Source organism: Botryllus schlosseri, chromosome 13, assembly GCF_051294905.1.
Source record: "Botryllus schlosseri isolate E-star chromosome 13, Bs_hap1, whole genome shotgun sequence".
NCBI lineage: Eukaryota > Metazoa > Chordata > Ascidiacea > Stolidobranchia > Styelidae > Botryllus > Botryllus schlosseri.
In genome coordinates this window covers 2,200,121-2,215,042 of record NC_137248.1, presented here as the reverse complement: position 1 = coordinate 2,215,042, position 14,922 = coordinate 2,200,121, and the positions used below count along the sequence as shown (strand labels likewise).

The 14,922-nt window shown below is 39.0% G+C and overlaps 1 protein-coding gene and 1 long non-coding RNA gene across 2 annotated transcripts; both read left to right on the top strand.

Annotated features, from left to right (window-relative positions):
- Positions 1–153: 153 nt before the first annotated feature.
- LOC145454692 (uncharacterized) lies at positions 154–3,563 on the top strand. Its single transcript, XM_080332678.1, has 4 exons — positions 154–656; positions 751–845; positions 991–1,101; positions 2,743–3,563. Exons 1-4 carry the CDS (start codon positions 578–580, stop codon positions 2,920–2,922), a joined length of 465 nt encoding a protein of 154 aa, XP_080188804.1. The 5' UTR covers positions 154–577; the 3' UTR covers positions 2,923–3,563.
- Positions 3,564–8,663: 5,100 nt separating this feature from the next.
- LOC145454693 (uncharacterized) lies at positions 8,664–9,840 on the top strand. The gene is made up of 2 exons (XR_013920206.1): positions 8,664–9,223; positions 9,375–9,840. It is a non-coding gene; the product is annotated as an uncharacterized LOC145454693 (long non-coding RNA).
- The last annotated feature ends 5,082 nt before the right edge of the window (positions 9,841–14,922 follow it).

Genomic DNA, 14,922 nt, shown 5'->3' with positions numbered 1-14,922 from the left:
TAAACGTCTAAACAAATTTACGTACGACGATTGGTTGCTTTGCTTCGTGCACTAAAATGAATGATTGATAGATAACGTATGTTACAACGATAACGATTGATCAGCATGACGTGGAAATCGAGCAACACGACTTCCTAGTGGAAAGTCTATGTGAAAATAGATCTCAAGGGACGATTAAGCACCAGAAATTACAGATTAACACCGGAATTATCTGCAACCCGATTATCACCGATACGCAGATCATGTATATAAGGGTTTCCTAACTTAAAATGTCAAGTGACTTGCAATTTATATCACTCTCGGTGACCTGAATAAGTAATTCGTCAAGAAAAAGGCCAATTTCAATGGGGAGTCACGTCACGAATTGGCAAATATCGAAACTAACACCTCAACACTGCTAGGTATGCTGCGGCATCACCCCCTTTCGCTACACAGCTTTAAATAGATCGCATAAGAGAGAACATGTTGGTATGTGCATCGCTATCTCCTATTATTAGAAATCACAAGTCATAGTGGCAGATGGGTACGAAGTATAAAATACGAGGATTGGACTGATGGATCAAAATACATTATTAAAATGGCGGACGCGAGAAAGAACATGGCGGCAAACTGTCGTCCAAAGGAAACTTTGTGCATATTCTGCTATTCGCAAACTGGTAAGTTAGATATTCTATATCCCCGATGTTAACTCACATTGTCTCTTACCAAAATTGCTGATTGCTTATTCCACATTACTTGATTTTTATGCAGTTCTGGTAACGGCGAGAGCAATTCTGAAAGCTATTAAGAAGCACTGCAAGATGTTCGCGACCCATCAAAGAAATATCAAGATCCGTGCAGTTAAGGTATAATTAGCATTGAAAAGTGATATGTAGGCCTACATTCCATACTGCGATGATACAATAAAACTTAGCTAACCGCATCTAGATTTTGGAAGTAATATTATTTGCAACTTGCAACTTGCAATATTAAATATCGTCGTTATTTCAGATAATTTTCATTACCGATGAAATCCCCTATTTTCGTGGATTACATAGTTGCAACATGCCGGAAACATTAGTCGAAACGATACTACAACTGGAAGGAAAATCACTAAACAAGGTGAGAATACTAAGCGATTGCGTTGCATGAGAATGCTGGTAACGAATTTATCATATTATTATAAGTAGGGCAATTTTTTTTTTGACATGTCAAAAAAAGTCAAAATTAGGTCAAAATTGTAGCGTTAGATCAAAATTTGTCAAAATTGTTTACAAAGTCAAACATTTTTTGACCTCTGCATTTCGTTTGTATCGTAGATTTTGCGCTGTCGGTGAACTTATCATTTGATATTTTACAGCTTGTAGCTTACTTTATAGGCCTACCGTTGTAAAGAGACCATCGTCTGGTCATTGTGAATCATAAATGGTCAAATGAAACAAATAGTGACATGGTTTTATGGTCAACGTACCGCAATATCCTAGCTGAAGCAAGACTGCTTGGACATTGCATGGTTCTTATATCAAGAAGCGCAAGCTGAAAAATTGTGATATAGACAACATTTTCAGAATGAAGCAACGCGGTTTGTCACCAGCAGTGTGCACACAACTTGAGTGTTGTCAGCCAACAAATGCTGCTGTTGAACGTTCTTTCTCCGTTCTTGGCAAGCTACGTAGTAGAGACAGACACTTTCTACCCGAGAATGTAGGAAAGGATCTTTCGTTGTACTACAAGAAATTTTAATTATTTCCACCAGAATACGTAATGTAACTACTGGAATTCTTCATAGGGCCAGATTTCGTTAAAATACTAGTTTTTCATGTAAAAATCTGTAAGTTTTTGAACCAAAAACGTTTTTTCAGGCCAATCTACTTTGTAAGGACAGACAGTTCCAACCAGAAATGAAGATAAGTGGTACAATTTTAACATTATATGCGAAAACACCTAATTTGCATACGTGAGGTCTAAATTTGGTCAAATTTCAATTTTTTTAGGTCAAAAAAGATCAAAATCTAGATTTTTTAGGTCAAAATCTTCCGTTTTTTAGGTCAAAAAAAATTGCCCTAATTATAAGGTTTCGAGCATGAAATCATTATATTGCGTCTCGCCGTCTATTAATTGTACAGTTGGGCTGCTCAAAAAAATATTTTCTTGAAATTTGGCTGGCTATTTGGTAAAATTGTTAAGTTGTCAAAAGAAGCCGTGCACAAAATTTGGCTACGTTCCAACTGTTGAAGCGAAGCAATTGGAGTTATCGGTGTTCAAAATTTTGAATTCCCAACAATAGTATTTACGGTGGGTGGTTTAATAAATAATAATTAATAATATTGCTTTGTTTTTGCTGTGCCAAATTTTTATGCCTCGTTTTTTAGACAAGTCAACTTAATTTAATAGGGTTGACAGTAGAAAGAAAAGTGATCAATTACAAATTATTCAACTCCAATACCTTTGCTTCCACAGGTTCGAATTAAGCCGAATTTGGTGCGTGGTGTTTTATTTTAGGTAACCTAACAATGTTGTCGACTAACCAGTGAAATTAGAAAAAGAAATTTATCTTTGAAAAAACCCTATTATGAAGCTTAACCCCATGCCGGGAAGTGTATTCAATGTTGATCTAAAACAGTATCTATATGTAGTGTAATTGTGTCTCAAAAGTTGCATTCTAATGACATCATATCAGAGCATTTTGATATACGCAGCAATGCTGACTCATCCCGCATAAGAACCCATAACCAGCAATTGATTTCAAAATGTAAATTGCAGGTATCTTTACAAAAGACAGTCTCTCAAATTTCCAATCTACTGGGGTTTTCATTTGGAGAGGAGGGTGTCAGAAACATCTGCAATCTCGTCCGAATCCCAGTCAGCAGTTGCGTACGAAGAGGAAGTGTGAAGCTGACACGCCGGAACGCCACGCTTCCGCTCCTGCACAGCAGATGGTAGCCTCTATAACATGCCAAAAGTGTGACATTGTTCTGTATCCTCGCTATATAGTTAACGAGACTTGAGCGAGATTCACGTTAAAGCAGGGGTCACCAATTCGCGGCCCGCGGGGCTTCCCCACAAGATCAAGCAGCACACGGAGATGGTATTTCAGCAAGTACCGAGTCTCGCTAGCCCCAATATCGATTCCTCATCCTCAGTCGCTGAAAAGCGTTGTCAGGTATCGTGCGCAAGTCACAGTTCGAAATAAAATGAAATTGATGATCATGATATTTTTTGTTATATTTGTATTTTTTAAATGAAATATTACTTCTTTTGTGGTAACTATGCTCGTCGCCCATGATAGAGAGCACAGCGTTGTACTGACGTAAAAATGTATCCTATTTAGTCTCGATATTGCGCTCTTGCGGACCGTGGCCTGAACGAATTTTGAAAAGTGGCCCGCGACCCGTTTTGAGATGGCGATCCCTGCTTTAAACTGGGGCGTCCAGGTTTGCATGTTCGGCTTCGAATAGCTCTAGGTAATTCAACTCACGCTATTTCACGGTAGATGTGGACTGGACCAAGAGGATGAGACAGTGCGTTGAAATCGTAGTATGTATTTTCCGTAAATACACGTTATCTTCAGTTTCCATGCAAGTTTATTGGATTCCATGCAAGTTTATTGAAATAGAGACTTTCGTGAGGTTGTTTGTAATGAAGGATAGTAAAGAATTGTATTTGATAGTGATCTGACGTCCAATTAAAAATACTCATTGGATGAGTATGGACAATATCACCAGACACGCAATCATTTTTATATAACGAAACCCGGTTCCATTCATAATACGTGAGAGTTGAAAACAATTCAATGAGCTAAATTAAGATATAAATTGCTCAAGTAAGATCGAAAAATATCAATAGCCGGCTTATTGGTAATTGTAGACAGACGGAATGCTGCCAGATCATCGTGAACACGGGAATTACGTAACAAAAAATTGCCCTTGGCTATAAAACTGCAGCCATTTTGTTCGCTTTGCGGTAAACGAGATTTATTTCATGTTTTTTTTTTATGTTGTTGACGACTGAAGTGAGATTCTGTTATTGTATTATACGGAAATGATTGTTATTGTATGAGGTTGCATGAACGAAAAATCGGCAAAACTTCTAGTAATTGAACGAATTTTGAAACATGTCATGACTTTACACTTGACAAAACTTGGGTTAAACATGATAACGAGTGTCTGATACCACGTCAAAAAGTGTGGGAGAATGCGGAATATAATCTGGTGACAAGATCATCTACCTAAGTAAGAGCAGAAACCCGAATGCAATACACACACCAAGTAGACATAGGCATACAGTGACTGAGTTCCGTCTTCTTGTTACAAACTGCAACGAAATAAGTGTGGTCGAAAACTTGTCCAATCACCCTTACTGTGATGCAGAAGTGGCATTATACAGCTCGTTGTCGTATAAAAGTTACATATTTTAACTCTCTACATCACGGGTCACCAAACTTTTTGCAACCAAGGGCTACTTTTGGGCACTGATTGAAGCGACGGGCTACCATTTACTCCCGCCGTTTACCCGCACCAGACGGAATTTTCGCTTTGATATTCATAGCACTGGGCAGGAATCGCATAGCGGTAGGACTTCTAAGAGATTCTTTCAAATCAAAACATCTCATTCCAACTAGCTAGTCACTAAGACTTTTTAAGAAATCACGAATTACTTCGCACCATGTTTAGTAAAATTATATAACAACTGTAAGCTAAAATTTTAAAATAAATCATGTCACACATTCGACTGGAGTGGCGAGATAGCGCAGTGGTATAATCCGCGGCTGCAACACCTAGGTTGGAGGTTTACCTAGGCTCCACCTCGCCACCTCATCCGCGTAAGCGGTGTCTTACAAAAACCCTAGAGCCGTGCAGTTACGGAAAATAATGAACAATATCGGCTTGGTGTAAATGACCATAGTAGTCGACAAACACCGTAAATACCACAAAACTAAGAAACTGGACATCCAGTTATCTGTCTCTGTGCCAGTCAGTGGGAGGCCTGGCATTGCATGCTGTCAACTAGTGCGCTGTACTCAGGTATGTAACTTTACACTACATTAGTGAGACTTGTTCGGTTTTTTTTTATGAAGGTCGTGTCCGCGAAGGCTGATTCACAACGATAAGTTGAACCAAACGCGCTTGCAACCTTCACAGCTGCTGTATTTTTCCGTGCCAAATAGGCACCAAAAGTTTGCTGCAGCCTTGTGGGCTTTGAGGTGGAAGCGATTTTGCAGTAGTACAATTTCATTCTCTAACTGTTCAGCATCCAGACATGACAGATTTCATTATACCTGACAGCAGCATCGATTACAGAAAGTTAGAAACATGGTACTATAAATTGCGTTGAGTGTAAGGGAGACAAGCTTTGTCAAAAGATGCAATACGTAATGAGCAATGCATCTGCTAGTACTTCACCGCTATCTGCTACCGGATAGTAATGTTGTTTGCTACTTTGGCATTGTCCAGGACGTCGAGCTACCATAACGGAGCCCCCTACCATTTCAAGAAGACCGTGGATGGCATGCCGTCATATCGCCTGTATGGGCAGTACGCCGTATTCATGCCGTATTCATGTTGGTATATTACTAATTGTAATTGAGGATATTTGATATCATCATTTTAAGTGTTTATATGTATATGTGTTGTCATTTCTAAGTCACATGTTATAATGTGATTTAAACAAGAATAGCTAAATCACTCATTTAATATATTTAAAAGCTCACTGGTGATAATCTGAGGAATATTGGCAAATGCTTCTATTCGATCTATTTTTAGAGCATGCTCGCGGGCCACTCATTTGGTCCTCGCGGGCTACCTGGTGCCCGCGGGCACCAGGTTGTAGACTCCTGCTCTACATTATTCATACTGTGCCCCAGTTACAAAGAATCACTATTAACTATTCTATGACAACGGCGTGGTTGTACGGCCGCAGTGCGCCATCGTCCGGGGACTGATGAACTGGATTTTGATTTGAAGATTCTAGACAGGTTTGGCTCGGATAGAGTCTCTAAATTATATTTCGCAGAACAGTGTATGGACTTGAATAATGAATATCAGCTCATATCTTACACAGATGTATGTTCTACGTGTCGACTAGTTTACATCGGGCCTAGACAGAGAGAGAGAGAGAGAGAGAGAGAGGAAGAGAGAGAGAGAGGAAGAGATAGAGAGAGAGAGAATCGGTATTTGTCGGTCAGTATCGGTATCAGTCAATCTATAGTATATCATCAATTCAAAACACCACAAGGCTGCTATACAATGAAAGGATTGGAAGGGGTTGAAACGACTTGGAGTATAGTTTTGAAACCAGACACCTGGGTCTAGGCCAGTGTTTCCTACCTTTTTCGACTCCCCCGCCCCTCATCAGACTCGACAAAAATTTTCGTTTCCCATATTTACGGAGCCGTAAAAAGGACATATAAACGGGAAATTTATTCACCTGTTTATATTCGCTGGTGAATTGACTAAAAAGAAGGTCATTTTTCCAAGCAGGTATACTTTCCGCTGAGTTGAACTTTTTTTAGTCAACTTTTGGGTCACATGCAGAATAAGCCATATTCACGTGCGTTTTTAATTGTGGTATTTAACTATGCCTTACTGGACGTTCTAACATTTTCGTCCTCTATCGCCCCCTTTGGTATTTCGCACTTGTTTCTCAAAATCGACAAAGGGGGGCGATATCGCCCACGTTGGGAAAGGCTTACACAGTGGATGGAAAGAAATAAGGGATAACATAAAACCCACCAGTGATGAATTGAATGACGCATGCGTCGATAGGCGAGGATGATATGTCAGATCGAGGTCCGGTAATCTTGACTGATGATTAGTATTTAGGCCTATTACTACCTTGCAAATCCAGAACATACGTAACACATACAAGACATCAAATCTCAGGCAAGGAGCAGCTCACTACAAAATTCGTTACCCGCAAACTTCAGATTAAAGTCTAATGGTGAAGAAGGGTCGCGTACCGGGACATTTTTCGACACTTCAAGTCGTATTCATTCAAAGTCTCAGTTTTCAATATATTGAAGACGGGGTTATAGACTGAAGGAAACTTGCGCGACTTGTAAGTCGAGCCTAGACATACGCAAGATGGCGTATCAGATTTGTCAACATATATTGTTAAAATATGTGGACTAGGAAGGTTCGAAAATATGTTTATTTTTCTTCAAATTCTTCTGACTATTTAATAATAGCGTCATGCTAGTTGAAAAAACGCTGCACGCCAAATTTGGCTGAATTCCAACCTGCAGAAGCGAAGCTGTTAAGTCCGAAAATTCTGAATTTCTTTCAAAGTCACACACGTGGAATAAAGAAATGTCCAACGTTTCAGAAAGGCGTGTCGTAGAAAATAAATGAGTGATATAGGAATGAACAATTTACAATCGCAATAAAAATTAACGACTCTCAACCAATATCTACTATTTTTTTGGTCTAATTGTCTGCCTTTTTTGTTAATCATTGGGCATGACTCGAGACATTTCATACAGGGATATCTAGAACTTCTAGAAGTTCTAGATATCCCTGATTCCATATAACTTGATTCACGTCTCGTGCATCAGGACCAATACTTGAAAATAGGTGCAAAAACCAAAATTTCATCTGTTTGAATAGACATGTTTAAAGTTAGTTAAATCAGTATATTATGAACGCCAGGCCCTCGATATCACTCAAGAGTTTCACGGAAGTGAATTGAACCTGACTTGAGTTCAATAAAGCACAGTAAACATGGTGACTTGGACTCGAGTCTCAGCACTACGATTCGGACTGAACCTGTTGCTTCCTGGAGTGAAAATAACTCGACTTGAGTCGAGTAAAGACTAAGACTTGTGACTCGGAAGTCTTTGACTCGGTTACAACCCTGCTTGTACGAAACCGCATTTGCACTTTTCCTATTACGACATTGATTCACGCGAAAAGATTGTATAAGAACATGTTTTCAAATCAACGAACATTCCCGACTCTTGGCGATTTATCGCCTTAATTAAAACTGAGCAAGGTCAAGATGTCCAAATTACGTGTCGACACGGTTCGCAATTCCGACATTCCGGACTTATCGCTACTACTAAACATCGAATGGACTCGATAGTTCAAAGACCACGTCATCGAAAATCTGCAAACAACCACAAACAGATTTCCAGAATCTACAACTAAATATGTCATCCGTTGCGGGTTGTCATGCGTTATCTCTCAACTCAATGGGAGTCATAAGTTGGTGATCACAAAGAACTGCACAAAGTGACCTTACCGCGATAGCGCATGTCAAGGAACAGGTGAACTTTATAAGTCAGTTCGTCGAGTAGGCCTATTATACTGCCTCCTTATTGAACTATATAAGAGAGACATACTATAATTTCAAATGTGGTTTAATAGGAGATTGGAGGTTTCGATACTTGACCAGGCAACATTGCTAGAAGCAAAATCAAGTTCAAATCCAGCGATAATAATATAAATAGCATATACGCAACGTTTCTATCCCGGAGAACACTTATACGCTAATTCATCGGGTACCCCAAATGCTCGCTGAGTTATACATCAAAAATCTACCAAAACACAATTCTAACTAGTGTGGCGAGATTGCATAGTGGTAGAGCTGCAACAACGATGGGTTGCGGGTTTGATTCCGACTGGGGTCGACTCGAGAATTCCTACCTAAGTGTTGGAGGATTATCTAGGCTCCTCCTTGCCATCTCATCCGTGTAACCGTATCTTATAAAGAGGGCACTTCTCTTTAGAAATAATTTTTTTTTTTTTCTTCATCGATCTAGAACGGAAATTTCATGCTCTTTCCAAATATGACTTTATTTTTATGATATTCCAACTCCTTCTGATCCAAAACTAGCTTCTTTTGGGAACCATTTTATTAAAAAAAAGAAATACAGCCCAATTTTTGCTGCAGTCGTCGAACATTCGCCTTTGCTGGTGGAAATAGCGCCACCTGGTGAAATCTATGCTGAAGAGCTTGAAATGAGTGTTTTAGTCTGTCTGCTTTATAAACCTGGCAGCTTCACAGACTCAGTAAACAGGCGAAGTGTGGTTGTTTTATTCATTTATTTTTTTTATTTGTTGACTGATAACCGACAATGTTGGGTAGTATTTCTTGTATGTTTGTAGATAAGTGTTCTAGGGTGTCTGCTTTCATATACTCGGCTGCTTCACTGATTCAGTACCAAGTATATAGTCGAGATGGAGGTTATGTGTTTTTCTATTTCATCTTTTTCTATTCATTGACTGATGACTGACAATATTGGGCAGTATTTATTGTTTTTTGATAACTGTATTGGATTGTCTTTCATTTCTAGCTATCAGTATGCCTAGAATGAGTCGATCAAGGAAATTTACAGTTTTAGAAGAATCTCTATAATGAAAAGATGCATTGGTGGATTCACCAAAACCCAAAATGAGTCATTCGTCGCGAGTCGCGACCATATGGCCAAGGTGCCTGAAGAAAATGTACTGATGAACTATGGCAGTAAAACGTGCTGTAGCTATGTCTCTACTGAACTGGAATATTGGATATAGTGGATTCTTGAGTGTTCTTGAAAGCCTAAACTTGCCAGTGAACACCTTCACAAAAATGGAACTGATTTGAAGGACAAAAAAAGAAAGACTGCATCTCGACGCTCTTTCGCTGTGAAAAATTGAAAGAGTTCAAGAGTCCCCAGACACATCTGACTATGTGCCTGGCGGCTATTAATGCTCAGGTTGTGTTATATATGGTTCACTGTGTGATGCAAATCAACTAATGTGGCCATTGATGTCATGAGCAGTGTTCATATCCTTGTTTTTCGAAGTTGTTGCAGTTTTTTTCTTTTAAACGCGTTTTTCTCAAAACGTACTTTTTCTGCACAAAAACTGTATCTACTCTGCACCTGCTTGTCCGATTCATCTGAAATTTTGCACAGATGATGGTTAGGGTATGTATCATAAAATAATGGAGCGTTTTCTCAAAATTTTGTCCGTAAAAATTTTTACGTAGGAAATAATTTTGAAAAAAATGAAAATTTAGGGTTCGCTGACAAAAATTTCATAAATTTTGTTAGAAAACCTTTTTTTGAAAATCCCTCCATTTTTTTGAAAATCCCTCCATTAGATATATATCTGTACTATTACTACAACAATATTTGAAGGAAAATCTTGAAAGACTTCTGAGTTTTTAGGATTTTTATTACACGTGTTGAATATTTTCTTGTTTTTTTAAGTAAGTGTACCGGTGGGGTACATGCTCATGGTACAACATAAAGACCATATTTGGAAAGGAAATTTCCTGCCCTTTCCAGCAATGTATGAATCATGGGGCTCGCATCTACCTTTGGAAATATATGACTACAAACGTGAACACCTAAAAAAATCACTTTTAAAGAGAAGTGCCCCCTTAAGAAGTGGGCCGTGCTACAAGTCGGCAGCTAAGGAATAAAAATGAAGAAAAATTGGCCTGGCGTAGATGACCATAGTAGTCGACATACACCGTGAATGTCACAAAACAACAGCAACATATCTAACTGATTCAAATCGATACTTCAGATTACTGGTGCACAAAATGACATAGTGCATCTTTAGAATGTTAAAAGAACGAAACCGTCCAATTGCCTACATCCGATGTTGTCCCAGACGAGCGTATCATCATAAATCATATGCACGAATTTAGTGTGTGTGTTGACCTACAAGGAACCCCTGGGACTGGTCCAAGGAACTGCTGGAGTCCCAGGGAACAGTGGCTTAGGAACACTGTGCCAGAGACTGTAATGATACTGATGTCATCATCAACAAGACCATTTTGATGAATCTGTAACTGCAAGCAGATAAATAAAAATTGGACCCTGCGTCGTATCGTCTAACATCCAGTCAGACACATGTTTCCAACAGATATTTACTACGAAACATTCGTATGCGGTCACTGCTCCTGGGCATATAACTGGTGTCATTGTAATTAAGGCGAACCAGAGTTTTTCGTAACGATTTTTCTGCCACGAAACGACAGCTCTACAAAATAGCGAAATCAGCTACTCACCTAGGTCATATGTCTACCTAGGAGACATTCAATTACGCGAACGAGCCTATTAATAAAAGTATTGACAAAACGATACTGTAACGTCTCGTTTTCAATTGGTAATTCGTAAGGATGCCTGCGTAGATGCAGACTTTTTTTGATCATATCGGACTTGTCACTGCCCAACTTTTGACCGTAAGACATTGCAGTTGAGTATATTTGAGTAAGTCATTCATTCCATGTATTCTATGGCTTCCAACCGGTGCAACTTTTACGTTGTCCGGGATATCTTCATTGTGAAAACCGATGTCTTCGAAATAGCTAATACTAGATAACTACAAGCCGGAATTTATGGCGAGCAGTAGCTAAAACCGTACGGATGATTTGACATCACACTGTCTAATATTATTGGACGTCGCTCTACATAATATATGGGATATTATATATCGAAAAGTCAGTGCCCTGCGAGAGGATGCCTATAATTCAATTCAATTTATTGCTGATAATTTCATCAATTCAATACACCACAAGAGTGCGATATAATGAAAGATAGGAAGGTTACGAAACGACTGGGAGTAATCTTCGAAATCAGACACCCACCTGGCCTAGGCGATGTAAAAGAAGATAATATAAAAGGACAAGTGACAAAAAAGGGGGCATGTGTCGGAAGGCGAGAATGATAGGTCAGGTCGTGGTCCGGTGAACTAGAGGATTATCTAGTATATATTCAGTAGAAATTGTTTGTATTTCGACTTGAAAGCGGAGTTATTTGAGTTTTTCTTTGATATTTCTGGGATTATCCTTGATCGGTGATAATCCAAGAATTATCATCGAAAAACTCAAATAACTCCGCTTCTACGGGTTGGAATTGAGTCAAATTTGTTTTACATCGTGTTTGAAGACAGCGCAACAATTTCATGGGGTTGACAGAAAATTTGAAAAAAATGCATCTTTTAGTAAATTCAAAATTTTCAAACTGTAAGAAATCCGCGATTACCAGTTGGAATGAATTCAAATTTGGTGTGCGTCGTTTTTTACGGCAACCTAACGATTTAATCACCTAGCCAGCAAGATTCAGGAAGAAAAGTTTTTTGAACAGCCCTATATTTTACCAAGGGTTACCATACGTCCTTCTCGAGCAGGACTTGTCTTCCTTTACAAGAAATCGAAATTTTCCTCCGATGACGCCCAAATGTCCTCCTCTGTGGAAAGACAGCAAATGAAAATTCATCTTTCGATTAACATCAGCTACGTTCGGCATATCAAAATGGCGGAGAAGGACCGGACAATCGGTGGCTTTTTACGGGCAATCTGCGACGCGTGCACGCCAAGCGTTTCCGAAACGTCGATCCTCGTGAGAGATGTCGGAACCATTTGAAGGCGGCAAATTAAAACGTATACGTCAAACTTATCGAACGCGGAATTGCTTCCGTAAACAATTTTAAACGGATGCAATTTATTTTCTGGAGAAAAGTTCATGACTTATTTTATTTTAGTACGAAAAGGGCAAGCTGCTAGAATAGCCACGGGATTTTATGTATGTGCAACATACGGCGATATGAATATTCTTAGAAAGATGCCAAAATCCTATTGCAAACTGCTGACTTTAGCGGCCATTGTCTGTTTTGTGAATAGTTCCAAGTAGCGGTGTTGAAAAAGTAACGCATGTGTATGCACATGAGTTTGAGTACGCACATTCATTCATACGTATGCAATTATGCATATTATATATGCCTTCCAATCTAAATGTATATTAATTCGAATGATTCGAGTCGCGATAGATGATTTTTGCGAGTGCTGATATACGCTCCTTGCCATTAAGAGTTAGTTTTCAAAGAGAATTATGGTTTCGACACTAGTTTCCACTGTTGAAGGGGCTGTAAGGCTGTAAACCTCGAATGATCGTGTCGCATCATACGAAACATGATTGTACAATACAAAGTTACGCACGGTAGAGAAATGATATATCTGTGAATTCGTGAGCAACTCGTAGCATTGTCACAAAGTGCTATGATACAAAAGTACCGGTAGTGATATAGAACCGGCATTATATTCTTGGTGGACGCATAAAAGATACATATTTGATCTTTCCATATCATTCATATTGCTGCGATGTCATAATGATAATTTGGATGATATCAGTCTTATCATTCTTTCAAATGAGATTCACAAAACTCGATATCCGCGGGAATGCAATGATAACCAGAATATATAAAAAGGACCCTGCTTTACTGAGAACATTGAACTGAACTTTCAGTCAGCGGATTTGTTCAGTTCACCATTATTATTTCTCGTCATCATCACCGATGACCCAGCCATATTCCACTCCAGTGAGCGCCTCCAAGAAATGATATTTCCATGATATGTCACGCCATGAAATGTCAAAAGAGGACGAAGCCAAAGTTCGGGACCAAGATGGTGGGGAATCTATCCGTCAATTGGTGCAGCTATTCATAGATTCAGAAGTAAACATTAAATGTTGTAGACAACGCCGGAATCCATTGAAAGAACGCAGAATTTCTCCTAGTCGTTACTGGCAATATGAAAAGGGCATTGGCCAGCGTCCAGATGTAATACTGGCATATGGGTCGTCATCGTGATCACGTGAAGAAATGGTGACGACCAATCAAATGTCTTGGTTCACAGCGAGGCTGTTTTTCTGAATCGGAAGGAATCAAATACTATGCATAGAGTACAATATACAATTGAATAGTGTCTTAAATTCTTCATATTGAAATAAACCCGAATCAGTACGAATATTTTATTGTATATTGAAGTTCTGTGTCTTCGAGAGTCTCTTGAAATATAAGAATATATCAATGTGACTAAAAAATCTGGTTGTTGTTGTTTGGCGTTAATGGTCCTCAACTGCTACGGTCCAATGCAGTGTACCATAGCAGCTCTAACTTGACCTCCCTCTATAACACAATATTATTCTCGTGACTAATAGGAATTCAGTAATAGGCTGAACGGTGTAAGGAGTCAACAATAAAGCCTGTATTATCCAGAGGTGGTCAGTAACGAAGTACTTCTACTTTTTGAAGTACTTGAAGTAGATTTCGCCTACTCACACTACTTTTAAAGTAGTTACGATTTTAGACTACTTCTACTTGACAGTTTTCAGTTTTGTAGGCAAAAATAAGCGTAGAATACCTACTTACTTACTTGTGAACCACCACTTCTACTACTTCTTGAGTAGAAATTGCGGCGTTACTTCTACTTCTACTTGAGTAGCGATGGTGACTACTTTGACCACCTCTGGTACTATCATATCGACATGGTGGCCCCTGACTACATTTTCCAATTACAGTAGACTCCGCTTAATACGGACAGCTTGGTTACACTCACTTTTCGCCGAATTAAGCGGAGAAACGTGATATCGTCACCAACAAGATTAACTGCCGAAAGCCGAACAATCCAGGAAGTCTTAACGTTTTTCCACTTACGTTAGTGAGCAATTTCACTTATTCTGCAAAACTTTTCTGTATCAATCTGTTCCACAAGATACAATTGTGCCTAATTAAAAGCATCACCATAATCACTCATCTGGTGTTAAAACGAACGAAGTATTGTTTATTGTGCCATAACGATGTAAATTACGCACCTGTGTCCGAATTAAGCGAACAATAGTCCGAATTGACCGTAGTTTTTTAAGTGCAATTTTAGCTTTTGTTCTGTTCCCGAGAAATTTTTGCAAAATAAAGCGATTGTCTATGTCGGGTTATCAATATTAAGCGGATTCGACTGTATTTCTTTCTGAGGCGTGGATTGGACACAAGGAAGGGTGTAACTGTGTGTGGCACATACCCTTTTCCTGTCACTTTATTCGATAACGATTAGAACGACTGGTTTTGAGAGAAGTTAGAAACTCCCGTAACCTGAATCGCTGAAAGAACAGCTTACGTGGCCTATATGCCGGATAACATGCGACTAAACTATTCCCGAGAGCATTAGAAACGAATC